The following is a 25,827-nucleotide window of genomic DNA, read 5'->3' as shown; positions in this document are numbered from 1 at the left end:
GAGGTGGGAGAGAAGGAAAGGGGATCGTTAGTACCTCGAGTTTTGCTTTGCTGCTGGCTGCTGAGCAGCCCTTGTGAGGAGACTAGGGCTCGAGTTATGTTGTGTGCCAAGGCATAAATCGAGAAGGATTCCACTCAAAAGTTGGTTTCCAGGAGGGTTTTCAAACGCTGTCTGACTGCCGAGGTCCATCGGCTGGAAGAAATGTGTTTGAGAAGGCACAGGATGCTGTTCCGCTACTCACTTCTCTTCTCTTCTGCTTTTCTCTTTCTTTGGTCCTTCCTTTTCCTGGCCCTTGATGATTCTTTGGCGCGCTTCCCTTGGGGGCTGATGCCAGCCCCCAGGAGCCTCACTTGTAATTGCTGTTTTCACGCGATCAGCCAGGCCTCTAGATTAGGCACGGAAAGGCACCGAGATGAAAACGTAAACTAGTATTTGTCCTTGTGGTCTTTGTTGCTGAGGAGATGTGTCTGCGGAGCTTGCTGTCGTTCCCAGGGATCAAGGGTTTATTTTCAGCCACGGCGGTGTGAGGTTCCCACTGTCGCGCTGCCGCGAGAGGTGAAGTGTCCTAGCTCGCTTCTCCCCTGCTTCCCCGAGGCTGCCAAAGATAAGGACAAGGCAACGCTGCTTTAGTAGTGGTGCGGCCGCTCGTCATTTCTCGTGGGGCTCCAAGAATTTGTGATGTGGGGACGCAGTGCGCTCGAGTCAAGTCTGGCGGTGTGACTCGTGCCTCTGAAGAGGGCTCGTCGGCAGGTTCTGCTCCAAACGGTCGTCGCTGCCAAGTGGCTTCCCTGCACCCGGGAAGGAGCTGCGAGGCTGCAGGAGGGATCCTACCCCGCTGCTGCGGGGAAGAGGGTGGCCAGATGTCGTCTTTGAGCACAGTGGAGCACGCGAGCTGGGGAAAACCTGAGCAAAGCAGGGAGGTCACAGGGCTGGTTCACACCGCGCGTGGCGCAGGAGCGGTGGGAGCCTTAGTCAGGCAGAGAGGGAGCTCGCTCGGTCCTTGGTGGCCCCGTCTGAACGCGCCGAGGGGGAGTCGGGCGTTGCTAGCGCTGCTCTCCGCTTGCAGAGGAGCCGACCTCTCCCGGGGAGCCCGGTTGGGAGGAGGATATAGGGAACGGCTGCCGCTTCCGGCTGCTCCTCCGCGTGCTTGTCCCTGTCCATGCTGCCGCTTTGCAGCCGCCTCCCGGCGCCGCTGTGGGATGGAGGTAGCAGGCAACGAGGGTCTGGCGGTTCCTCTGCAGGGCTGTGAGTCCCTCGGAGTAGGAGCTGCACCTTTGGGTGGCCTCCGGCTGCAGGCCCCATGATCAACACAGCACGCTGCCCGCATCCTCCTGGTGCTGGGGCTGCCACCCCTCGGTGAGGAGAGGCCGTAGTATGAGCAGAGCTGCCCGAGAAAGCTTCCCAAAAGGCGCTGGGAGCAGATGTTCTCCTGCGATGGACGCAGCAGTGATGTGCTGGGTGCTGCCCAAGGAGCGACTCGGGAAGTTATTACTCGTGTCAGTAGGCCAAATCGGAGCTTACTGGAGCGTGGTGGTACTTGAATCACAAGGGTTTTGATACTGCTGCGAGGTGCCGTTGCCGAGAGTTTCCTCTGCGGCTGCTGCTTTCTGGCGGTACCTGCTGTCGTCACTCGTGGTTGTCCCAATGAAAACAAGCTGGTCAGCCCCAGGTCTGCACAACTCGGTGTGCTGGCGCCCCTTCCAGACGAGGTGGTCTGCTGTCCATCCTCCCTGGCATGGCTTAGCCCCATGGCATTCTGGATCTTTTGAGGCTTTTTTCCATGCTCTTCCTCTGGCAGGATCTCGTTCGTGTAGGAGCTGCTGTGGTCAAGTTTTCTGCTCCGATGTGCTGAGGTGCAGGCTTTTCCCTGGGACCCGAGGTAGCTGGCTGATGGGAGAGCCCTGGTCTCATTCTCGGGTGTGTCTTTGCCCCTTCCTTGTTGCAGCGGCTGCGGCTGGGCCGTAGCGCTCTCTGTTTGGGGTGGTAGCGCTTTTCCCCAAGGCTGTTGCTCTGTAGCCATCTTCATAGCACTGATGTGAACCTGGAGTTCCTGTGTAAGAGCAGGTGCCAGAAATGGGGGTGGTTTTGACCTCACTCTGGTCCCTGCCCCAAAACTGAAAGGCACAGGAAGCAAACAGGGAATGAGGCAGCTTCCCTCGGCTCTGTGAATACTCGGGAGGGCTTGTGTAGAGGTTCCTCCATCCCTGGTTGAGCGCTTTGCAGCTTCTCACTGCTGTTAGTAACAACAGTGACCTCTTTGGAGGCTGCAGAGCTTCTGCAAGCTGGCAGAAGGCTGGAGTGGAAAAGGCAAATCTGTGGGCAGTAGCGGCTACACAAAAAAGCTGCGAGAAGGAATCCCCTCGGCTACAAAGGGATCTTCAGTAAATGGTCGGGATACCAGCTGGCAAGGTGGCGTTTGTGTTCCTCGTGTACCCCTACCCTGCTTCCGTCTCGCTTGGCTGGAAGTGCTTGGGAGTTTGTGCCGTTTGGTTGCTCCCGACGTGGGTTTCTTTTAAAAACCAACCAACCAACCAACCAGGAAAGTGGTAGGCTTTCTCATCCGACTTCATATTTGGAGGTTCCAAAATGCTGCCGGTCCCCTGACTCGGTGCTTAGTGCCAAGGAAGCATGTTCACGCAAAGGGGGAGGCGAGAAGACGTTTGAGACGGAAACATGTCTTTCTCTTCTGGTATTGACTGCAGTTTTGAGCAACATTTACAATTACTCCTTATGATGCCCTTTCATACCTTTTTTGTACAGCTAGTGTCTTTCAGCTGGGCGGGTTTCCAGGCTGGAAGCCCTGGAGCAGGGAAGCGGCTCTGGGAACGATCTGCTGGCAGCTTGGAGGCGGCACTTTTGGGAAAATCAAGCAGGCGAGCACCTGAGAGCGCACAAGGTTTTGCTTTGAGTCATTCAAGGATAAACTTGCAAATCGTTGGGGCAAGCCTGAACTTTTTTTTCCCCACGTTGCCCAGCGTCGTGGACTCCAGGTGGTTCGGCTTTCCGTGGCGGCAAGCTCCCGACAGGTGACGGATTGTCGGGGGGAGTCTCGCCTGCCATGAGATGCCCCCTGCGTCTGGCTCCGTGCAGAGTGCCCGCAGTAATCCTCCGCACGGAGGTGCCTTCCGTAGCCTCTGCGGCAGCAGCGCAGGGGCACTGCGGTGGGACCTGAGCGTGCCTTTAGCCTCGTCTTGAGAGAGAAGATGGGAGGCCCCTGGAGGGGCAAGGTCCTTCTCGACGCTTCTTGGAGCTTCTTCCACTGCATCACGTCGCTACGTTCCTGCTTAAATTGCGCAGCCCTGCCCTGAGTACTGGAAACGATGCTCTGGGCCATCCCTGGCTCCCTTCCCTGCACCACTCGCTTCAGTGTCCGCCTCAGGTACTGCAGCTTGTCCTCCCTTGTACCCACCACGCTCCATCTCGGGCAGCCACCAAGAAATGTGCTCGGCCACACCACCTGCCGAGTTACACCTGGCTGCATTTCCGGCCTCTTTTGTGATTAACAGAATGAGATTTTAATTAAAAGCTCGTTATGGAGGTGTTGTGGAGCATTAGTAAACAAACCCAAATTTCTGAGTCCCATCTTGTGGCTCAGTAAGTGGCAGTTGGAAGCATTTGGCATCTGTTTATCTGAGCAAATGAAAGGAGAGTGATTGTTGGATTGGCTGTATGCTCTCGGTGGGCTTTAAATCCAAATAAGTGGGGGTCTCTCATGCTGCTGTTACCCTTCAGAAGGGTAAATACAGCCTGCAGTCTTGGGTTTGCCGTGTTTTGAGCTGCAGCCTGTTGTTTGGGCATCCTCTGAGGGGACGAGGAGCAGGTATCGCCTGCTGTTTGGCTTTTTCTCCCTCGGGTGCTCGTCAGAGACGCGTGCGGCTTGGCTTCTGGTCTCAGCTCGGCCACCTCCTTTCTGCCCTCCCCGTCTCTGTGCAGAGAGGCCGTGTCTTCCTGTTAAAGCTTGCTTCTTCCATAAGGCTTCTGAAAGGAAACACGTAAGGGTTTGGCGCAGCTTCCCAGGACTCCGTCTCCCTTTTCCGTTCGCTCTTTAATGTCATCCAAACAGCGCCTGTGTTCTCTTTATTTCACACGAAGCATCAAATTAGCGCTTCAGTTTAGTAAAATGATCTGGTCAGCTGAAGAGCTGTTTCCAGCACTCCTTAAGATGTTTGACTGCGCTTTCTTACAGCCCTTCAGGGTTGTGCTTTAGAGAGGACAGTCGCACGCTCTTGCGTCTCGGCGCCCCTTCTTTCTAGTGCCTGGCTTCCCGGTGCGTCGCCCTCGGCACCCGCAGGTGGTCGGATAACCTGCTGAGGAATCGCGCGTGCCCTGCGCTTAGCAGGGAGCAGAAATTCCCGCGCTGCAAAACAGCTGCCCGGTGGCCCTTCCCGTCTTTGTAAAGCAGCGTGTTCACGGTCTTGCAAAACACATCAGACATCCGGGGTCGAGACCAAGCTCAGTCTTGGGGAGTTAGTTGGGAAAAGACAGAACTGCAGCAGCGGCAGCTGGACGCGGACGTGGGAGCGCTGCAGGCGACCTGGCCCCCTTGGGTGGGGGGGCAGCAAAACTGCCACGGCCACGTGTCACGTTAAGGGGATTTTTTTTTCCTGTAGCTTTGACTTGAGAGACAGGGCTTTATTATAGCATTGTGGCAACTGCTCTGGCAGATGGCTGAGAGGGATTTTTCCATGATGAGCCATTTGGTAGTCTTTTTGAGAGCTCGTAATTGCTTGTAATTGCTTGCAAAGTCGGCAAGGAGCGGGAGGTGGCAGCATCCGGCCGCTTGCAGGCTCTTTTCTGCACAGCCTCAGGCAACGGGTCTGTGCGCCTTGCCGTGCGCACCGGGCGCTCTTGTGTGTTTTGTCACCAGAAATGTGACAGTTATTTCACGCGCCGCGTCTCATTAGGGAGAAGGTGGTCTGATGGCATGAGGGGCTATAAAGCAGTCGGAGTCAAGCTTCAACGCTGCGTAGTCGGGAGTTTTCAGTGTGCATTTCCACGATAGCACATGGGTGCCAAGACAGAGCAGGAGTACGCAATCTAAGGCAGAAGCAATCAGTTAAAATACTTCTGTGCCCCCATTGAAATCGCAGGGCGACTGCACAACGCTTGTGCTTTTGTGCTCGCTGCGGGACTTCTCGGCTGCCTGCAGACTTGCTTTTTGAGAGGAAATCGTGGACTTGGGTTAGTGCAGTGTGATGAAGGAGGATTAGAGGTTGGAGAGCTGCAGGAAATGGCCCCCAGGGCGACTTTGCTTGTTCCGGCTGCAGCTGGCCGGAACCCCGCCAGCAAGGGCTTTGCTGTCACTGCAGAGCGCAGTCTAGCTGGAATCACACATTCCTGCATTTGCTTCCGTGCCACCAGGACGGATGGGCAGCCACAGATCACGTTGGTGCCCACCAGGCCATAGGCTGAAATACGGGCTTTCAAAAAACGGAGGGAAAACATCCTGATATTGCTTTATGTGAAGTAGTGTGATCCTAGTTAAGAAACAGCCCTTTCGTGGCAGACTTTCTTAAGCGCCTGGTAGAATGGTACAAAACAGCTGCTGTAACGTCCATGGTGCTCTACTTTTAACCAATGAATTAACTCTCCTGTTGGAATAACAGCGAGGAAGGGATCTGTGGTCTGCCATCTCCCATACCAAGCCAGAGCTTGTCATGGGTGACCTGATGACTGCTGAATGTGGGAAGTGAGGGGGTTATAATTGCAGTGCTGCCAAACTTGCTTCTCCTTGCCCCAAGGTGGCAGTAGGCAACAGAAGATGCGTGGCATGTTAGGTGCATCGTTTGCTGTTCCTTTTCACCTTTCTACCTCCCAAAAGCTTGTGTTTTTGAGAACAACTGCAGCAACAAGGTTGGTGCAGTTGCAAGATTGTGCAGGGATTCCTAGGGCTGTACTTCGAGGTATTGGAGTTAACCAAGGGCAGTTAAGTGATTTTTTTTTTTTTCTTGGTGAATATATATTGCTCATAGCAGTGCATGGCTTGGAAGGAACTAAAATGGTCCCATTGGATCTGCTGCTGAATTTTGATGGGTTGTCAGAAGAAATGAGCTTCTTGTTCCTGGCCTGAGACACACAGATATAGACCCCTACGGGGTGTTTTCAGGGGGAAATAAATCACATTTCAGTATCCAAGTGCAGGAGGAGGTGGTAAGCAGCAGGCGAGAATAGATGGAAGGATATAAAATGCGCTCAGTTGGGGTGTTTTCTTATTTCTACCAAATGCCTCTTTCACATTTTCAAACTCAGACAAAGTTGCAGAATGCAAACATATGGCGAGGTGAAAAAGGGTGGATTTGGCTGAACAGAAAAGAATTTTTAAAATCTCTCTTTACAACTTTGCCTCCTCTTTCTTCTCTCACAGGTGAAGTGGAAAGGGAAGGATTTGTTTGATTTAGTATGCCGGACACTGGGACTCCGGGAAACCTGGTTCTTCGGCCTTCAGTACACCATCAAAGACACGGTGGCTTGGCTCAAAATGGACAAGAAGGTTGGAGCTTACCTTCCCCTTGTGAGGTTGTGTGTGGTGAGGAGGGAGGATATGTTTTCCTCTCTTTTGGCATACCTGAGATTGCATCAGGTGTGCTACAAAAGCGAACTGGGAGAAGTCCATTTAAACCTCGTAACCACTGCACCTATAAATCAAGATGAGAAGAATTAGCTGGGATTTGCCCCTAATATCTCTCCTAAGCCTGTGAGGCTGCTCACCTGGATCCCCTCAGGGCGTTTTGGGAGGCAGCCATGCTGGGATGCTAAACTTTGAGGGAACTGAATGTAAGTGAAGCCTGATAGTTTCTTTAAGAGAATCTCTCATGTGCTCCCAAATGACCAATCTTTCGGAAACTTGCTTTCTGAGATACTGTGCAAGTAGTGGAAAAGTGAGGTTACACTTTGGCTTCTTCTTACTTGATGTTTGTTGTGGTTTGAGATGCCCAAAGTGCTTGGGAGGAGGAAGAATAGAGAGAAAAGGCGAGGGAAATGTGGGAGGGAATCCCTTCTGAGCTGATGAATGCTTAGCTGGAGCATTGCTGGATGTGGTGCTACTTGCACCCAAATGGTGTTGTGCTAAAAAAAGAGCAGCCAGTAATTGCAACTGGCAGGGAAGTCTTGGTGAATCCCTCATGTCGCCCTAAGGTTTTAGACTAAGATAAATCCAAGCTGGATGAGCACAAAAAGAAAGATAACAAGGAGCAATGCTGCTATTCAGCAATGCAGGGAAAGACCTGGGAGCCTGCTGGTGGTGGTGAAGGACTAAGCATTGCAGAGGAGCGGAAGAGACAGCACATACACAACAGATCAAGATCAGCCTTGGCTTAGTGCAAGCAGCTCGTTCCTCATGCTCTTTGTTCTTGCCTCATTTGTTTTCTGTATAGTTACAAATGTCAGAAATCTGCCTTTTTTTCTTCTCTTTTTTTTTTTCCCCTGTTGTTTTTTTTAACTGTGGTTTCTGGGCTACTTAGCTCAGTTCGTACATCCTAGGTGCCAAAAATGTTTGACAAAAGCTATTCAGGATGGGAGAGCTGTGTCTCTGCTCCAAGAGACAGCAGCACTGTTGAGGCCAGAAGTGGTAGCTAAAGGGCTTTTGTGTCTCCCCAGGTGCTGGATCATGATGTTCCCACTGAGGAGCCTGTCACTTTTCACTTCCTGGCCAAGTTTTATCCTGAGAATGCAGAGGAGGAGCTGGTGCAGGAGATCACCCAGCACTTGTTCTTCCTGCAGGTAGGAGCCTGGTAAATGCACCCCATTCCCCACTCCAAGGAGCCAGAAGCCAGGGCAGGCAGAAGTGCAGGAGGGTTGCAGAGTCTAAGCAGGTCAGCTGGCAAAGTGTGGACCCTCACTGTTACATTTGCCCATGCTCTGAAAGGAGCTGTCTTCAACTGTAACAAAAATGTTTTAAAATAGATCAAAGATGATTTGTCTGATGGAGCAATAACAGGTGCCCAGATTTACAAACTTAGTAAACTGGTGATTAGTAATATTGATGTGTTGCAGCTAAAGTAAATGGCTCTATTGGATACAAAGGACATGACACTGAATCCCTGCTCCCTGCAGTACGGTGTTATTTACACAGAGAGATGGACCTTGCCTTTATACCCAAGAGCATTGCTAGGTGAAACAGGATACCACTCGAAAAGAGCCAGTGCAATCAACCTGTTCCTGGTCAGTGAGGTTCACTTCTTTCCTGTAGAGTCTCCAAACATTTGGAGCAGAAGAAAATCCCAGAAGGACAATCATGTCAGAAGCTGTGGCAAAAGCTGAGTAGGAGGGAAAACCTCCTACCAGGTGCCAGCTGCCCCACAGTCACATGTAGTTGCACATTAAGTGCCTGGCAAGTGTGAGGACTGGCTTTGGAGGCTTGCTGTAAGCACACTACTGTCTTCTGTCATGGGGTATCAGCTCAGCTGAGAAATGAAGCCCTGTTAGCAGAGGCACTCTCTGGTTCAAGCAAACATCAACTATTTCCTATAAAGAGGTGTGTGAACACACAAAAGACACTGCAGGCAGAAAGGCTACAGGCCTGAGACTTAGTCAGGTCCCAGGTTCTGATGGGGATGTCTTGACTACTTCTATGTCTTTTCAAAGTGCATGGCTTTTCATCTGATGCTTCTAAAAATAATGGATGCTCATATTCTTAGGTTTGCTACACCAAAGTAGAGGCAATCTGGGCTCTTGGAAATACAATTTTAGGGTTCCTCCCCCTTCCTTTCTTCCTTGAAATGAGTATTAAACTGGTCGCACCAACCCATTAATGCTTCTTGTTCCAAAGCTGGTCTTTGGTCTTCAGGGCTAAAGAGCTTCTAAATGCAAAATACTTCTGTTAAACTTCCCAGCTCTGTTCTGTGTTCCGCTGTCTCCTGGCAGATATTTCTAAATGTCTAGTTTGCCACAGGCTTTGTCCTTGATGAGGAAAAGTACTTCTGGCATGTTTGAGAAAAATCAGAGAGGAAAAAGCAGTAAAAGCTGTATATTTGTAAATGCAGACCATGACTTTTCTGCTAGGATTTCTGATAATATGAGAGGAGGCTGCACTCCCATAACATGTGTGGAAAACAAGAGCACACGTAAGCCTGCAAGCTTTCTTTTTTTATCTTAATGCAGAAGAACATCTTCTGTGATTAAGTTTTAACAGACTTTGAGAACACAGTACATGCTATAAATTCACATTGGTGCTAACTGTATCTCTGCAACAATCCGTTTAGCCTCCCATGGGAATAGAGTGCTTGTTTTGTTTTGTTTTAATCTGTGTTCAGGGAAAATTTAATGTGTAAAACAAAAAATATCAAACATGACATGTTTAATTTTTTTAATGCAGAGAAGCCAGGTACTGTAACACAGTGGTTCATGGGAGCTGTATGTTTGCTCTCCTAGTAGGTGACCTGTGGCTCTGCTTGTGCTCAGCGGAATTAGTACCTGCTTTGAATGCTGGTGCATGCCAACTCCTAATGAGGCCTGTGTATCCCAGGAAAAAGCCTCTGTGTGATCAGAGAATGAGTTACCAACTTTTTTTTTTAAATGAAATACGTGGATGTCATTTCAACACATAGCTTATGCCTGAAGAGGTTTTAACTCTGTATTTACACATGAGATTTTTTTTTCCTCTTGCCTTTAGCAGTAGGATGTAGGTTCTGCTGTTTTCTATGTATAAATTTAGCTCTTCCTGCAAACCTGTCTGAAAAAGGCAGACTGCAAAAGTCTACACTCGTCCCTTCAGAGATTTCCTGGGCCTGAATTGTAACTGCTATTAGGAAAACCATTAAGTGGCTAGTTGACAGCCATAGTTAAACTGCAGCCATCTGCTGTGACAGTCATGCTTTGCACAGCCCCAGTAAACCTGTTATGTGTCCTTCATTTTTCTGTGCAGGTAAAGAAGCAGATTTTGGATGAGAAGATCTATTGCCCTCCCGAGGCTTCAGTGCTGCTGGCTTCCTATGCCGTCCAAGCCAAGGTAGGCGTGGAGGAGCTGGAGAGGGTTTCCAGCCACCTGTGGACATCAGGCAGTGGGTAGCTTCACTCTTCAGAAGGTGCTTTGTGATTCTTCCATTTCCCAAGCAAGTGGAAGACACGGAAAATTATTAGTGTGGTTCTGCCACTTCCAAATTTTTAACAATATTACCTTTTCTGCACCTGTGATTCCTAGCTGCCTTCTGATTTTGGGTAGATTTTTACAGTCTCTTTACAGGGCTCTTTGACAAATGCTCAGCTTAGGAGCTGCAGCCTACTGAAGTGTGGGTTAGCATCACTGCAATCTTGGAGGACTCTTCCTGTCCTCTCCCTGAGCTTTAGTTGGTTGATCGTGGGCATTTGACCTCACCAGACAGGTGAAATTCTCTGTGGTCGTTACATCTTCCCCTTCGTTGGCTGCGTGCTACTGCTCCAGACCCAGATTTGGGTTTTTTGCTGGGGACCTATTTAAAAGAACATTGTTTTCAAATCCAAAACATGCAGCTTTAGACAGGAGATAGCAGGAGTAGCCTGAGGAGTGAGGTAGGGATGTTCCTATAGAAGGTCAGAGCTGTTTACCACCATACCTGCATAACTCTTACTGAATTAAGGGCTTTCATAGCTGAGCACTGAAGATGCAGGAGAGGGAGTTTGCCTCTGTTGCCTGAAGAGGTAAAAAATGAGCCTTTTCCATGAATCCAGTCCTTAGTGTTTCACAATTGCTTTTCCTAGCTTGCCTGATAATGTTTCTCATAAAGCTTGAGTCCCTGCCCAATTTTGTCCAAGGGCTGTGTGGCACTTAACAATATTGCTTAATGATGAATGTTTGAGTTTACTAGAAAGAGGTATTTTCTCCTCATATCGATGAAAACAGGTTTCGTGAGAGAGACTCATGAGACAGGGAAAAACGAGTGGTTTCTAAAAATGTTTGTATTTGCATCAAACATTCATCACTTGTGTTAAGAGTGCATGAGCAAACAGTCACTTGGCTTTCTATCTTGTGACCCAGTGAGATGGAGATCCATAGGAGATGACTTCTTCTGTTGCCAAAATGAATAAGCCGTTGGGTAAATATTGAGCCCTGTTAACCTGTGGCTGTGACAGCTCCTGTTCACCTGATCAAGAACAGGCTGTAGTTCAGTACAGGATTGCTGTGCTATCGTGTTGCCTCGTCCCACAGCTTGGCTGCTCACCTTGGGCTCGGACACCCTTGATTCACTCAATATTCACTTGTCCTGGGAGGAGGACAGCTGGAATTGGAGTGGTTTTCCTAATCCGCAAATTTTGATTCTGCAGAGAGGTTATCCGATGGGAGAGGAATGCCTTTCCTTGTCCTAGTTAACACACCTTGGTGTCTGCTTCAGGCACGACTTTTTCTTGTGGCTCCTCTTATCTAAGCAAGTCCTAGGCTGTGTTTTCGTGTCAGTTTTTCTGTGTTGATAAGCTGGAGGCAAAATCCTTAGTCTGGAGGTGGGAAGAGGCATTGTAGGGGGTTGCCTCCTTCCAATGATACAGGATAGCAGTGTCTTTCCCGGGGTACAGGCGTCATTTCTGGACAAGAAGGTGGCCGCGAAGCCCAGCACTTTCATTAATGATGTGCTGATTTCTATCATGAGAGGCAAAATAGCCTTGCATCCGGTGTTTGCACCTGAAGTAGCCATTTGAGTGAGAGCAAGGCTGGTTTGTACTGCTGTTACCCACTTACGTGAAATAACAAAATGAGTGGGGTGGAAGTGTCAAAAATAAAAGCTTGTTTCTCTTCTCTAGCGAGAAACTGTTTCTAAGAGAAACTCTGGCGAGTTGCTGTGTGTTTTCACTTCCAGCCTTGCACTCAAACCACCCACACTTCTGTTGAGTGTTGGTTGGGTTTCAGGTTTTAAACAGCAAGAAGAGGCATAGACTCTAGTGAAAAACATTTCCCTGCAGAAAAATGATCATGTTCAAGAGGTTTTTCCTTTTCTTGCCCCTAAAATGCAAATCATTGCTGTGTGGCAGGCCTTTTCAGATCATGCAGCATTTCAGCACCCGGAAAGAAGGCTTTTTGTTTGTTTGTTTGTTTGTTTTTCCAAAACAGCTAATACTTCACATGAATGGTTTAGAACTGAATATACCCATATTTATGCAGGTAAGCCAGGTGTGTGAATGATGTGAGGACAACTTCCGTGTGTAAACAAAAATATTAATCACACAGCTCAATTAAGAAGAGCTGAATTTCCCTGACAGTTTTGGAATAATGATTTAATTGAGAATGGCTTTAAAGATATATTTGCAGAATCACTTGAGCCAACGTGTACTGCAATGCTTGGGTTGTTTGATTTCTTTTTTCTTCTTTTTTTCTCCCCCTCCGCCCCCCCCCCCCCCACTTGTGAATAATTAATGTTCTCATCCAGCCTCTCTCAGTACAAATACTCCTTTGGGACACAGCAATATTTTCATGACATGAAAATCACATAATCTGTACTTAGCCTTGGATCTTCATAGCAGATCACAAAAAAAAAGCAATCACTTTAATCCTATTTGCTGTTCTTTTTATCACCCCAAAGTGATTTGTTTTCTGCCTGTCCAAGGTTGCTGGAGTTTTGTAGTATCTGCCAGCGCTGCCTTTTCACTGCTGCTCCCTTTTTGCCCTGGGTCCAGGCACTGCGTCCCTGCAATGAGCACCTGCAGGCCTTGGGAGAGAGATACTTGCCTGCTGCCGAGCAGCCTCCTGAATGAAATCTGCAGCATTTTTGTTACATGAATTGAAAGCTGAGTCAATGCTGATTGCTGCATGCTTCCTTTGCATCTGCGCTGACACCAGATCAGTGTTTGAGCTTTTAATCCGTGCTTATCTGGTTTGAAATGTCACTAACTGTGCTGCTCAGAGGATGTATGGATGGGCTGGCAGTGCTGAGTGTTGGTCTTAATGAGTGACATCATGGTCCTGGCATGAAAAGGAGATGGATTTGGAAAGTTTGCTGACTTTTAACACAAGCACCGGGTCTGTCTTGGTCTCGATTTAAAGATTGTTGCCATTTTGCACTTTCTGAGCTGAGGCTTTTCCAGAGAGCTGGGAAGGAAAGGCTGTTTCCCCTGCAAAGTGGCTTGAGAAAGTGGCGCTGTGCCTTATATAAATGGGCAATGCTGCGTTGGAAGTCTTGTTTGCTAGATCAATGAAAATCACAGCATTTACTGTGCACACCTTGTGTCCAGTATCCAGGTTATTTGCATTGCTGGTTTCTGGTGGGTTCCTCCCTCCCACCCTGTGTGGGAGGTAAATTTATTTTCACATGCGCCACAGGGATGCTTGGCTTTCGAGTCTGCTAATAAGCAGTTTTTATTTCTCGATTGCTTTACACAATGCTCAAAAAGATTTGAATCTAAACAAGCATAAGGAATTATTGGGTGCACTTACCAGGTCAGAAGTGCACACAATCAGTTCCTAAGAGTTGTAAGAGAAAAGAGATTTTCTTTTTTCTTCTCTTTTTTTCTTCTCCTGGCTTTTATCGCAAATGTGGCATCAGCACAGTTTCTGCTTCTTTTCAGTATGGCGACTACGACCCCAATGTGCACAAGCGAGGCTTCCTGGCACAGGAGGAGCTGCTACCGAAGCGGGTAAGGAGCTCGGCAGAGTGCGAAGGTGAATTTGCAGGCTAGATGGCGGTTTGGGTGACAAAGCCTATCACAGAGAGGCGATCTGTGGTTCTGCCTCCCTTTACAAGGCAACCAGTCCAAAAAAATATGCGGAGGGAGGAGAATTCAACCACTTCCTGAAATAATTTAAAGCAAAATACAAGCAGAGGTTTTCTTTCTAGTGGGTTTTCCAGTTGCACCCTGCAAGATACTAGGGAGATGGGAGCACAGGGGAATGAAAGAGCTGGCCTGAGCACACCCAGCGGAGAGGAGACATCAGGCTGAGAGGACACTCAAGAGGGGACATTGGAGAGATATCTGTCTCGTTTGCTGGGTAAGGAGGCTGGCGAGAACAGCAGCGTGACCAAATCTCTTTCCCTCTGCCCAGGTGATAAACCTCTACCAGATGACTCCAGAGATGTGGGAAGAGCGAATAACGGCCTGGTATGCTGAGCATCGCGGCAGAGCAAGGTGAACATGTGCTGGCAGTGCCTGTGGCTTTTCAACAGTCCTCTCAGCCGGAGGGTCTCAGCAGCTTCGACAGATGATGGATGAACTCTGTGATCCACTTCCTTGGGATTGCACTGGACAGAAGGGAGTGTAAAGATGGAGCTGAGTTTATCCAGCAAGAATGTGGCTTGTGCTACCTGAAATGGGAAGCTGGTTTGGCACCTTCTTTCCCTTTCCCCAGCCAAGCAGCATGGCAGATGTATAATGTAAAGCCAGGCCGATCCTGTTCCAGTATCATTATTTCAGCTATGAGAATTGCCCCAGAACTAGCTAAACTGTGCAAAATTTCATGTGGATTGGGGTTAGATCAAGCTAACATTTAAGCCTGTAGAATTTAACTTTCTTTCCCATGCAGAAATAAACTGTTGCCTAGAATTGTGTCCCTGCAGAAATGCAGGGCACCTGTGTGATGTTCTGTGGGTAGGGTTAATCCTGACAAACTTACAGCAGATCCAAGAAGGGCAAAGCACCTTCTCTGATTGCTCTGAACATGCCCTGCTGCCTGCTGCTCACTGATGGGATCCTAAGGAGAATTTAGGACTGTTGTTAAGCAGGGACTCCCAGCTAGAAATTCTTTTTCTGTTTAAGGGATTGGGAAATGAACCAAGCAGGGCCTGAAATGCTGCATTGTGCTGGGCAGGTGTTAACCACCGTTAAGATGCCGGCAATCTTAAGTAGGCTGGGATTTGCTGCGGGTCTTTATTGATCCTGCATGCAAATACAGGCTTGACCTGTGCTGTAGAGATCAGAAGGAGCTGCTGTCTCGCTTTCTCTGTTGCTGGCAAACATCTCTAACTGCCTCTTTCTTTTTTAACCTATCTGACAGAGATGAAGCTGAAATAGAGTATTTGAAGATAGCTCAGGACTTGGAGATGTATGGAGTGAACTATTTTGCAATTAAGGTGAGTGCAGGTGACGGGTTGTGTTTTCAAGGCATGCTAAGCTTCTTGCGTTAGTCTTCTGCGTCGCTGAAGGACAATTGCACAGGAGGAGCCTTGGAGAGCCCGTAGATGAGAGAGGTGGCCACAGTATGCTGTGGGAGCCGCTGCCACGGAACGATTTGCCTCTAGCTGCCTGGGAGGCAGAAGCGCCTTTAACACACAGCACTGCGGGATCACTGCTCAGTGCTGGAGGAAGCTCATAGTGACTCGGTTTATGTCAAATCATCCCTGAGTCAAATAAAAGGGTTTTCTGCTCTTTTCCTTTCCTCTGTAGAACAAAAAGGGCACTGAACTGCTGCTTGGAGTTGATGCCTTGGGTCTTCACATTTATGACCCAGACAACAGGCTGACCCCCAAAATCTCCTTCCCGTGGAATGAGATCCGGAATATTTCCTACAGTGATAAAGAGGTATGGTTACATCTGCCCTCTCCAAAAGGTCCACAATTACAGTTAAAATGATTTCTCTTAGCTCCTCTTTCTGCTATGTTTGTTGTTACCAACTTAGCTAAGCTTAGCTTCTCCAATAGAAACCTTAATTTTAAGGCATTTTGAAATTTTCCAGAAGTGAGCGTGCAAGAGGTGAACCATGACTTGTTCTATTTATTGCTAGAGTGTGTACAAACCCTCTCTTTAACTGATCCAAAAACAAAATTGCTGTTGATGTGCTTAGTCCAAGTGTCAAAGTTCAGAAGGTGAGATCCCTGTTTTAGTGCACCGAGGCTTCTTATATTGTTAAATATAGTAAAATGTATTCCTGGTGAGAGGAGCTCTTGCTTCTTGCTGTATCATTATGTCATTTTGAACTTTCAGACTGCCAGGCTGGGGCGTGACAGTTGGATTTTTTTTTTTTTTTTTTGAGGTTGAGTAATTTAAGCCCACTGTTGGATAGACTTATATTAAACCCAAAATATAAAGGAGATATACAGATCTCCTTCTGAACTGTTGGCCACCAAACCTAGTTGGGAACAGCAGGGAAATGGGCTGTGGAAGTGCAGCTGATCTGTTGATTCTTTTCCATCTGTGAGAACTGCCCAGAGGAAACCAATTGCCTTCATGGTAAGGAAGAAAATCAGCTTTTTTTAAATAAAATTGTTTTCTAGTCTAAGCATGGTATTAATTAGGATGAAAGCTAAAGTTTTCTCACCAGCTCCATTTACTGTAGGTCCTGGGAAGTTTTGTAAGGAGTAAGTCCATGGTGGAGCGCTCACTCATTTTCAGCGCAGCAGCTAACTGTTTCCAAAGCCATTTACTTGTTTGTGGGTTTTTGCTTGTTTGTGGGTTTTAACACAACAGTTCAGTGCAGCGAAAGATGCCTGATTGCACTTTGCCTCTGAAACTTGAGGATTGAAGCCTCTGCTGCCAGCCCTTGACACAGACAGTAACAGATCTTTCTCTGGGGGAAAGACCTGCCATCTTCTATCAGGTCAATAATCTGTGTGCTAAGATAACCACAAGTAGAGCTGATGTGATGGTAAACAGGCTAATAGCTAAGCTTGACAGCTACACTGACATGACAGAGGTGTTTAATCTTCTGTAACAAGTATGAACTGTTAGGTGGAGCTGAAACTCCTCTTTGGCATATTCTCACTGCAGCGAGTGGTGACTTGCATGGGTTGTGCTGGGGCCCAAGTCTAGGGACTTTTGTGTATGTCTGTCTGTGCGAAAGCCTGGAAAGATTGGCTCTTTAAACTGACAAAATAAAACACTGCTGGGGCACGTTCTGCCCAGCCCTTTTCAGGCAGTGCAACATATTGACAAATAGGCCAGGTTTAATGGATACAGACTGCCTGCTGTGGCGCTCTCTCTTCAGCAGGTTATTTTTGTAGGTTGTGGGGGAGTGATGGAGTATGTGCCTGCCTTCCAAAAAACGCAGTGTTGCAGAGCACTCAATCTTCCGAATTATCCTGTTGTTAGTCCCAAGTCATCTGTCTATCTGGGGACTGTATTGCCAAAAATCTTGAATATGAGGTGCCGCCAAATCCTCGAGAGAATTGTTATGGGGAAATACTTTGACAAGGCTGAACCCAGGACGTGGCTGAAGCTGCTCAGTTGGCTCATGAAGTGTAAATACAAATCACAGCAAGGGCACAATATTTTAGGTTGAAGAGCAGTCTGGTAACATGTCTGAGTTTCTGGAGAACAAAATGCACAGAAAAATCCTGCTGGGGAGCCCTGGTGAGTGGAGACATCCATGCAAAGGATGACTGCTCCTCTTTCTATGTTCCTCATTTAACCTTCCTCCCATCCGTTGGGTCACTGAGCTGATTTCTCTAACGTCCTCTGTGCATACATCGCAGTTTTCTGCGGTACATTCTCAGTTCCCTACAGCTCCCAGGAGAGCAACATCTTGAGCAGCGAGTGAGCTGTCCCTGCCTAGTGCTGAGTGCTCTGCAGAGGGCCCTAGCCTTTGGGCATCGCAGTTTGTAGGTGGCCATGCTCTCATTGCTTTGCATGGCACTAGCATTTTTTTGAACCGAGGGACCAGTTGTTGCTTGCTTGCTTTTAATACTAGTTCTCTTACTTGACCAAAAGCCGTGGAAAGAGCTCTCAGCCATCTTTTTCCAGCACCGCTGACCTCCTCTGAGCAAAGGTTTTTGGTAAGGCTTTCATAGCTGTGTTTTGGTTAAACCCTTGGCTCCCTGATAACACTCCCCCCCCCCTTTTTTTTTTCAGTTTACGATTAAACCATTGGACAAAAAGATTGATGTTTTCAAGTTCAATTCATCAAAGCTGCGTGTGAATAAGCTGGTAAGTCTGCAGAGTGATTCTTATTACTTGCAGCAGTGGCTTCTGTAGGTGGCACAAGACTGTTCTTCTGGGACTTTTTCTTCAAGCTGTCAGAGGGAGCATGTGGGAGCTATGCACTGTCACTGAGCAGCAGTAGGAGCCTTGGGAAGGGAGACTTCCTCATGCATATCAGAGGCAGGGGATGTTCAGCCCTGTGGGCCGTCCTGTGCTTCACATCCCACGTGGCAGCAGACCTCCTTCGCAAAGGCAGAGCCTCTCTGCTGCTCTTGTTCTTCCTGAGCGCACCAGGTTTGTGGTGCCATAATGCCTGGGATTTTGGAGGAGGTCGATCATGATCTGTAGGATGGAAGGCATGTCAGTCAGGCCCTTAGAAAAGAGTCGGAGTTGAGAAACTCATTTTTGTTATGGAAAAATAGTCTCTACTCTTACTGCACTGTGTACACCCCACTCTTTGCTAACCTCCCTTTAGCATTGCCACTTCTTTTGCCCCTCTCCTCTGTAGAGGGGACTACACCAGTGCTCAAAACTCTTCAGCAGAGGTATCTGAAGGCCTCCAAAAAAGGCTTGGATCAACCTTGTGCTCCTGTGTGGTCCTGCTCAAGATCAGAAATTGTTTATTTTTTATTTTTTACCACAATGCTTTAAACATCCTATTCAAAGAAGGTGCAAGTTCATTACAAATTAAATATATTTAAATATAAATATTAAAAAAAAAATCACGTGGGCAAGGGGAGTGGTGAGAAGAACCAGAAAAGTGGCCAAAGCTGTAGAAGTCTGTTTAGACTAATGTCTCCTTGGGGCTGGTATAATATTTGCCAGAACCGTGCTGTGCTACCAGCACACGCAGCAGAAAAATAGTCTCTGTAAAAAGCTAATAGCTAGGGAAATGGTGTTTGATGTGGGGATTAAGTTGTGCTGCAACGCTGGGCTCCTTCCATGAGTGCCAGAGCTGATGGAGTTTGAGAGCGGTGGCTGAACATGCCTATGAGCAATGAGCTAGAGCAGTCCTAGATCTTTGTGTCTGGAGCACAAACCACCTTGCTGTCACCATGTCACAGCAGTTTTTCTCTACTCTGTCCTTGCCTGGAGCAGATTCTCCAGCTATGTATTGGGAACCATGATCTCTTCATGAGGAGGAGAAAGGCAGACTCACTGGAGGTGCAGCAGATGAAGGCACAGGCCAGGGAGGAGAAAGCCAGGAAGCAGGTGAGACGCATCTTGTATACCCAATTGTGAGCCAAAATGAGAAATGCAAATGTGCTCAGGAAGTAATGGCCTCCAGAGTGACATTCACCACACGGAGCAGCTTTGAGGGAGGGTCTGGCTGAACATCTCATTTTAGTGCTTACTCTCTTCTTGCCTGTCATTCCTGACTTGGCTTCGTAGGCTGACAGCAGCCTGGCTGCCGGAGTCCAGCCCCCATGCTCAGAGCAAAGTTGGGAGGCAAAGGCTATGCTTTGTCCCGTGAGTGTGTGCATGTCGTTCCTGGCCTCATTTTACTCCTGAGCTCCATACCTGGAAAGTCATTGAGGTGTGGAGTAGCTGACTGAAATTAAAGCGAGGTGGTGAGAGATGTGCTTTGCTGTAGTTCTTTGCCTCGTTTTCTAATCGTACAGTGACAAAACACAGGCCAGGGTTTCAGGCTATGCAGCCTGCATGCTTAATGTTGCCGGCCTCCATTAGCTGCTGCAGGTCAACCCAGACAGTTCTTTGCAGTTAGCAGTGTGTAGCTGATGAGTTTGTATCAGCAAATTGTATTGCAGGAATCCTTGTTTCCTGCTCATAGACCTCTTCTGCTCACTGAAGCCCACGCAGCTGATCTGAGCACTGCTGCGTAGAATATAAATGTCCCTTGCACAGTAAAGCCACTAGATAGCAGAAGCAGAAACCAAAGCAAAGATTTGCACCAGGAGGTTCTTACACTGAAGGGGCTGTTAAATTAGCCAGCTTCCCTTGGATTTGGACATGTCCACAGAGGTGCCTGCATAGTGCTGGAGTGGGACTGAGGTGCTTGGCTGGGCTGGAGATGTAGCATGGCTTCTCCTGAAGCAGTTCTCCTTTCTTTAGCTTCTGGGGTGGCTGGGGAGAGGATAGTACATGAGTCCCTGCAAGGGAACTTCCCTGGCTTTGCTGGGGAAGCACCATTTGCCTCCAGCAGGAATTCCTCTGGGCAGCAAGGACTTGGCCTTCATGGAGTGAGAGGTCCTTCTTGGAAGGAGTGATGTGATACCCAAGTGCTGGTGGCATCAAGGTCAGGTGTTAGTCTTGTGGATTTCTTTGATGCAGTTGAATGACACAAATGCAAACTGAGATCTTGCCCATAGCTGACTCTTCAGGCTGCTGGGATATGTGAGGGAGGTGATTGTGGGCACTAAGAGTGAGCAGAAATTTATCGTGTCCCATGAGCTCTCAAATTCAAACACTTGTGCTGAACAAGAGATGTCAGGTTCCTTTTTAGTGTGGTGATCACCTCAGGAGAAGGCTGCCTATCTAGTGTGCCCTCTGTCCTCCCCAAGATCTGCACTGGTTAATGATTTCAAAACAGCCCTCTTGTATCAGGAACCCATGCGACTTCTGTTTGTGGCTGTCTCATGAGGGATGTGAATCATGATGATAACAGATGAGGAGAACCTTTCACAGGAGGAAGTGGAGCTGCTAGAGCCCTGAGAGCTTCCAGATTGCAGGTGGTGTCCAAGGAGCAGAGCAGTGTGTCTTGCTGTATTTATTTGTCCGCCTCTTTTGGGAAGAGATGGCAGGTTTCTGGCGCACCCTGTCTTAGGGAGAGCTTGAGCTGGCCCTTAAGCCTGGTCTGGTTGTCCGTTCAACTTGCTTAAGTAGCTCCAGATATAGTTGGAGCTCTTGGTACCTGGCTTACTTAAGTTTGCCTGGTGAATCAGTGCAGGAAGATGCTGTCTGGAGACTTGATGCCCAACCAGCAAGTTGCCAGCAGGCAGCTCATGTGGCAGCATTGCAGATGAACAGTAAATCAGGGATATGTCAGGAACGCCACTCTGCAAGGCAGCAGGATGCTTGCTATCACGTGATCAGCATGATCAAACATCCTCCATTTACTGAAGTCTCTGTGCTGTCAAGTGGAGTTCAGTGCAGAGGATGTGATGCAGTCCTACACTCTGACCTCCCAAAAAGTGACCTTTTCTTGTCCTGCAGAAAGCTTTCCTGACATGTATCATTTCTCACTTTTCCTGACCTCATTTTCCCAGATGGAACGGCAGCGCCTGGCCCGAGAGAAGCAAATGAGGGAAGAAGCTGAGCGGACAAGGGATGAGCTGGAGAGAAGACTGATGCAGTTAAAGGAGGAGGCAACGATGGCCAATGAGGCTCTGGTAGGTCTCCAGAAGGTGGTTGCTGCAGCGCAGCAGCTGTTCCTGGCTTTTTCCATGGCAGAGGTGTACTGTGAATGTCTTCGGGCTATGCTTCCATCGCTGCCAGTGGACAGTAAGCAGGAGCCTGGCTTCGTTCAACTGGCCTTTTGTATCAGGAAAACAATTTGGGGCCAAGTCTGGGCACAGCCAGGTCTTGGCTGGGGACCGCTCCACAAAAGCCTGCAGCTTTCCTGAAAGTGGAGGGAACTCCCCAGGCCATGGAGGCCATGCAGAGCCAGCAGCTTAAGACCATACGCTGGAGACTGTGAGCATGTCTGGGGTGCCATTCAGAGCATACTTGACAGTTTAACGTGCGTTAATTCACAGATGAGGTCAGAAGAGACGGCAGACTTGCTGGCTGAGAAGGCCCAGATCACAGAGGAGGAGGCCAAGCTCCTGGCTCAGAAAGCAGCCGAGGCTGAGCAGGAGATGCAGCGAATCAAAGCCACGGCCATCCGGACAGAGGAGGAGAAACGGCTGATGGAGCAGAAGGTGCTGGAAGCAGAGATGTTGGCACTGAAAATGGCCGAGGAGTCTGAGCGGAGGTCAGCGGGTAAACCTTGCAGCGGTGTCCTCTTTGCTTTCCAGCCCGCTCCTGACAAATGAGGGAAACAGCGGCTCACGCTTCAAGTTAGTCTGCGCAAAGGTTTGCAGTGAGCCTGTGGCCTCCTGTGCCTGTAAGATGGCAAGTGTCCCCAAGGCTCAGCCAATTCCATTCTGCCCTGCTGTTTCTGGCTCTCTCACACCGGCAGTGGCAGCTGAAGCCAGCTCTGCTTTCGGGTGCTTTCTGCAAACACACTGCATTCAGCAGTGTGTTTGACAACATTAATAATACTCTCTTTTTTTCCCCTGGATGTTAGATCTACATTCGTTATTTTCTCTTTGTCCCTTTGTTTCCCTCTCAGGTTTTTGATTCTCCTAAGCACCCGTTAGGTCTCTGTTTCAGGCCAGCCTTGAGGGCTCCGTCACTTCCACAATCCTGTGTATTAAAACTGGTGTTTCCCTCTTGTTGCCAGAACTAGGTCCCATGGTGCATTTGATAGTGAGCAAGTTGAAGATCACATTTGTTTCCTTCCAGCAGATTAATTTTCCATGGGAACATGCTTAGTTTCAGCCTCAGATAAACGTTGTTCTCATCCATCTCTTCTCTGATGTGATTGCTGACTTGCAAAATCTCCCTTCAAATTTCAACCCAGCAGAGAAGCTTCCTCTATCCTTTGGCTTTCCATTGTGGGGGATTCTTGGGAGCCCTTAAGGTTCAAGGGGAAATATTAATGTTGGAGTTGTCCTTCTACATCTTAAACTTTTATGCTGTTGACTTTAAATATCCCACATATCGGCAGCTCTAGCATTTCCCTTGCTCAACCAATCTCTTAGTTGAGATCTGTCCTGCAACAGGACCTAAACCTATCCTACATCTAGACTGTAATCCTGCTTCTCCATCTTCTCATTCCCCAATTTTGATCTGATATTCACCATCCTTGCTGTTTTTCTTTCAGGGCAAAGGAGGCTGATCAGCTAAAGCAAGACCTTCAGGAGGCTCGAGAGTCTGAGCGGAGGGCAAAGCAGAAGCTTCTGGAGATCACCAGCAAGTCCTCGTACACAGTAAGAGTGATCTGCGTCGTCATCCGTTTCCCACCAGTAAATGTGACCTCTTCTGTAGCCTGGAGGAGTCTCGTGTCTTTGTGGTTCCCTCCTGTCAGCATAGGGGGTATGAGCTGTCTTATTGCATTGTTTAGCAGGTGTTCAAAACTATTTTGCAGTGTTTGCCATCTTCATTCAGACACCCTGCCTAGCACATCACTTTGCTCTTTTTCTTCTCATGTACCGTACCTCGTCCTACAAGAACAAGGGAGCTGCTGGTGGAATTAAAAGGCAGTAAACTTAAAACCAAATTTAATACATGCCAGAGCCATGCTTTTTCAGCTGATGGAGCTTCCCAGCTCAGTGATAACCTTTAAAATAGAGTTAAATACTTAAAAATGTATGTTCTTGTTTCTGGTAGATAGGATAAATGTTCAGAACCTGTAAATTCATTCTTCAGGCCTCAGCTGAGCAGTGTGCATCTATGTACTGGAAACCTTGCTGGGAGATAATTCTGTGATTTGCTCATGAGGAAGATTTCACACCTTTCTCTGAAGTATCTGGCCCTGCTGGCTCATGGGGACCAAGTGCCAGACTAAATGACGGTTGCTCAGAGTCCATTTGGCATCTCCTTTTCTCAGCATTTCTAATGGTACCGTGGGGTCTACAGGAGCCTCTCAGCACTCCCCTCACAGCAGCTCACACCTGCCATGCCTGGCAGCTCTGCCACCTTCCATCCCACAGGGTGACGGGGGAAGAGCTCAATGTCTTCGGGGATAAACTCAACAGATGCATGTGGGAGTTATCGAGCCATCCAGCACTGAAGTTTTAATTTGTAGCTGCAGGCTCCTTCCACATCTCCTGAAAGCTGCAGGGAACAGCTTGAAGAGGGTTTGAGATGAAGTTACTTACTTTTCATCCCGATTCTCTGAAGTTCCCTGCGAAAGTGGTCAGAAGCTTTTAAGAAATTGCAGTTTTTGAAAAAAATTCTAGCATAGGGGCCCTCAGTCAGGTCTAGCTGCCTTCGTGCTTTATAAACCTTGTATTTCAAGTGTCTTTGTTTTACCATCAGTCACTAGGTTTCTGGAATCCACCAGTTCTTCAATTCTTTAAGTTTGCACATGGGTGGAGCAGCCTTATTTAGAAACCGTCCAGGTCCAGACTCCCTCTTGTTGCCATGTCCATCTGCAGTCAAAGCAGCAGAGCTGTAATTGCTGAGCTCTGCTCTGGAAATCTCTGGAGCTGTCCGTGCTCATCAGTACGTTCCTGCCTGTGGCATTACAGACTAATTACAGGGAATGTTTTTAGAATTGCCTAAAATCTTAAAAAAAAAAAACAGCAGCATCTCTCTCGGAGGGGATCCATGCTTCTTGCAGGCACTTTGTGCTGCATCCTCTCCCTTTCCTGTGAGTGTCTTGGCCTCCCAGGCACAGCTGCCACGGCTGGACCAGGAGGGAAAACACTTTTTTTTCTTTTTTTTTTCTTTTTTTTTTTTTTCCTCCCTAGATAGGTGGCAGAGTCCTCTCCTGCACCTCTTATAGCCCAGGGAGGAGTGCCACATCCCACAGCCTCAGTGAGAGTTATTTTCCAAGCTCAGCAAGCTGTGGTTGTGCCTGTTCTGTCAATTCTCTGCTACTTCACGCATTTGAGGGCAGGCGAATGATGAGCTTCGAAACGCTGTTGCAGCGCAGTGCTTCAGCAAGCCAGTGTCAGGCGAGCATGCGTCTGCCGCCAGCGTGGAGGGACCTGGTGGGACGGATGCAATGGAGGAAGGGAATGAGCCTGGAGCAGCTCATGGGATGGAGGCATTTGGAAAGCTGCTGCTGGGAGTCTGGTGTCCCTCTGGCAAACGGCAGATCTACCAAGCGCACCGTACCCCAATTCCTCCCCTCCTTAATGAGACTTTAACTCTGAGCTTGCCTTTGCTGTTATCCCAGTGCTGGGGTTTTGTGGTCCCCTGGCACTGAAAGCCAGCCAGAGCATCCCTCCCAGAGAGCATGAGCAAGAGGAAGGGAGGAGTGAGGGGATGAGCGGCAAAAAAGGCAAGGAATAGTTTAAAAATAAATGTTTTGTAGACTTTCCTGTCCGTCATACCAGCTCTTTAAAGCTTGTTTAGCCCAAGCTGTTTCAGCAGCTGATGCAGGAGGAGGAGGAAAGGGAACATGAATCCACATCTCTTGGCAGCCATGATCCCATCTGCCTCTCTTGCCCCAGTGATCTGCCCTGACCTGTTGTCACTGCCATAGTCACCACCTGATACATCTCATTTAAATGTCCTCCTCATTGTCTTCATTGCCCATCAGGTCCTGCTCATGGAAAGTCTGAAAGTTGGCTCGTTTGAAATAATAAGCGGTTGTCAGGCTTGCCCGAATTCCTTGTGCAGCAAAGTAATGGTACCGGCAACTGCAGACACTCTCCCCACAGGAAAGCCTCGTGCCGTGCCTTACATGGTGCTTCCTCTGTCTTCTGACTTGTTTGCTTCGTGCTTCAGAGGAGTGACTGCTGCCAGCCCAGTGCTCGCCTCTGCTCCCTACCAGGACTTGCTTTAATGTGGTGCTGGAGTGATGCAGTTTGTGCCAGCGGAGGAAACACAGAAGGGAAGAGATCTGTGTCCCCTTAGTGAGCTGCACTGTGAATAAAATAGTGTTATGTGCAAGATTCGCAGGATTATTGCAAACAGCAGGGAAATGCTTTGCTACAGAGTTCCTTTGAGAGCTCTTTCTGAGCTCAGGCTTCTTCACCTTTTTTTTTCCTATTTCTTGCCGCTTTGTGAAAGCGGTGCTAACAAAAAAGGAGTGAGTGGTTCTAGTAACCCTGACAAATTGCCATAAGGCCTTAATGGTTGCAGCACCTGCAATTCCTGCTCCAATGATGACACTGTTTTTAACACAAAAACTGTAGACTTATGCTGAAAAACTGTTAACGGGTATTTTAAGGCCAGCAAGATGATTGTGGTCATTTAGCTCAGTGCAATGCGGGTCTGTAAATCAGTTAAAGCACTTGGGTGGATCCATTCTCTTTCCTTGGAGACCGGGATTTCGATCCTTGGCTGCCCTTTTCCCAACAGACTCCAGAATTAATGCAGCTGCGCTCTTCACTGGCAGAA

General features: G+C 48.3%; 1 protein-coding gene across 13 annotated transcripts in view; it reads left to right on the top strand.

The window, feature by feature from the left end:
- NF2 (NF2, moesin-ezrin-radixin like (MERLIN) tumor suppressor) overlaps positions 1 to 25,827 on the top strand; it is a 42,047-nt gene that overhangs the window by 857 nt on the left and 15,363 nt on the right. For 10 of the 13 annotated variants that reach the window (XM_062590398.1, XM_062590393.1, XM_062590391.1 and 7 more), the window contains exons 2-14: positions 6,365 to 6,490; positions 7,597 to 7,719; positions 9,863 to 9,946; positions 12,017 to 12,067; positions 13,468 to 13,536; positions 13,943 to 14,025; positions 14,891 to 14,966; positions 15,280 to 15,414; positions 17,680 to 17,754; positions 18,847 to 18,960; positions 20,976 to 21,098; positions 21,465 to 21,682; positions 22,637 to 22,742. In XM_062590398.1, the coding sequence (XP_062446382.1) occupies positions 6,365 to 6,490; positions 7,597 to 7,719; positions 9,863 to 9,946; positions 12,017 to 12,067; positions 13,468 to 13,536; positions 13,943 to 14,025; positions 14,891 to 14,966; positions 15,280 to 15,414; positions 17,680 to 17,754; positions 18,847 to 18,960; positions 20,976 to 21,098; positions 21,465 to 21,682; positions 22,637 to 22,742 (1,383 nt within the window). The remainder of the gene's footprint in view (positions 1 to 6,364; positions 6,491 to 7,596; positions 7,720 to 9,862; positions 9,947 to 12,016; positions 12,068 to 13,467; positions 13,537 to 13,942; positions 14,026 to 14,890; positions 14,967 to 15,279; positions 15,415 to 17,679; positions 17,755 to 18,846; positions 18,961 to 20,975; positions 21,099 to 21,464; positions 21,683 to 22,636; positions 22,743 to 25,827) is intronic. The other 3 variants (XM_062590401.1, XM_062590402.1, XM_062590400.1) reach the window with 1 other exon arrangement.

Source organism: Rhea pennata, chromosome 17 (assembly GCF_028389875.1).
Source record: "Rhea pennata isolate bPtePen1 chromosome 17, bPtePen1.pri, whole genome shotgun sequence".
NCBI classification, from domain to species: Eukaryota; Metazoa; Chordata; class Aves; order Rheiformes; family Rheidae; genus Rhea; species Rhea pennata.
The sequence above is the reverse complement of the archived record's forward strand: the minus strand, read 5'-3'. Positions and strand labels throughout refer to the sequence as shown.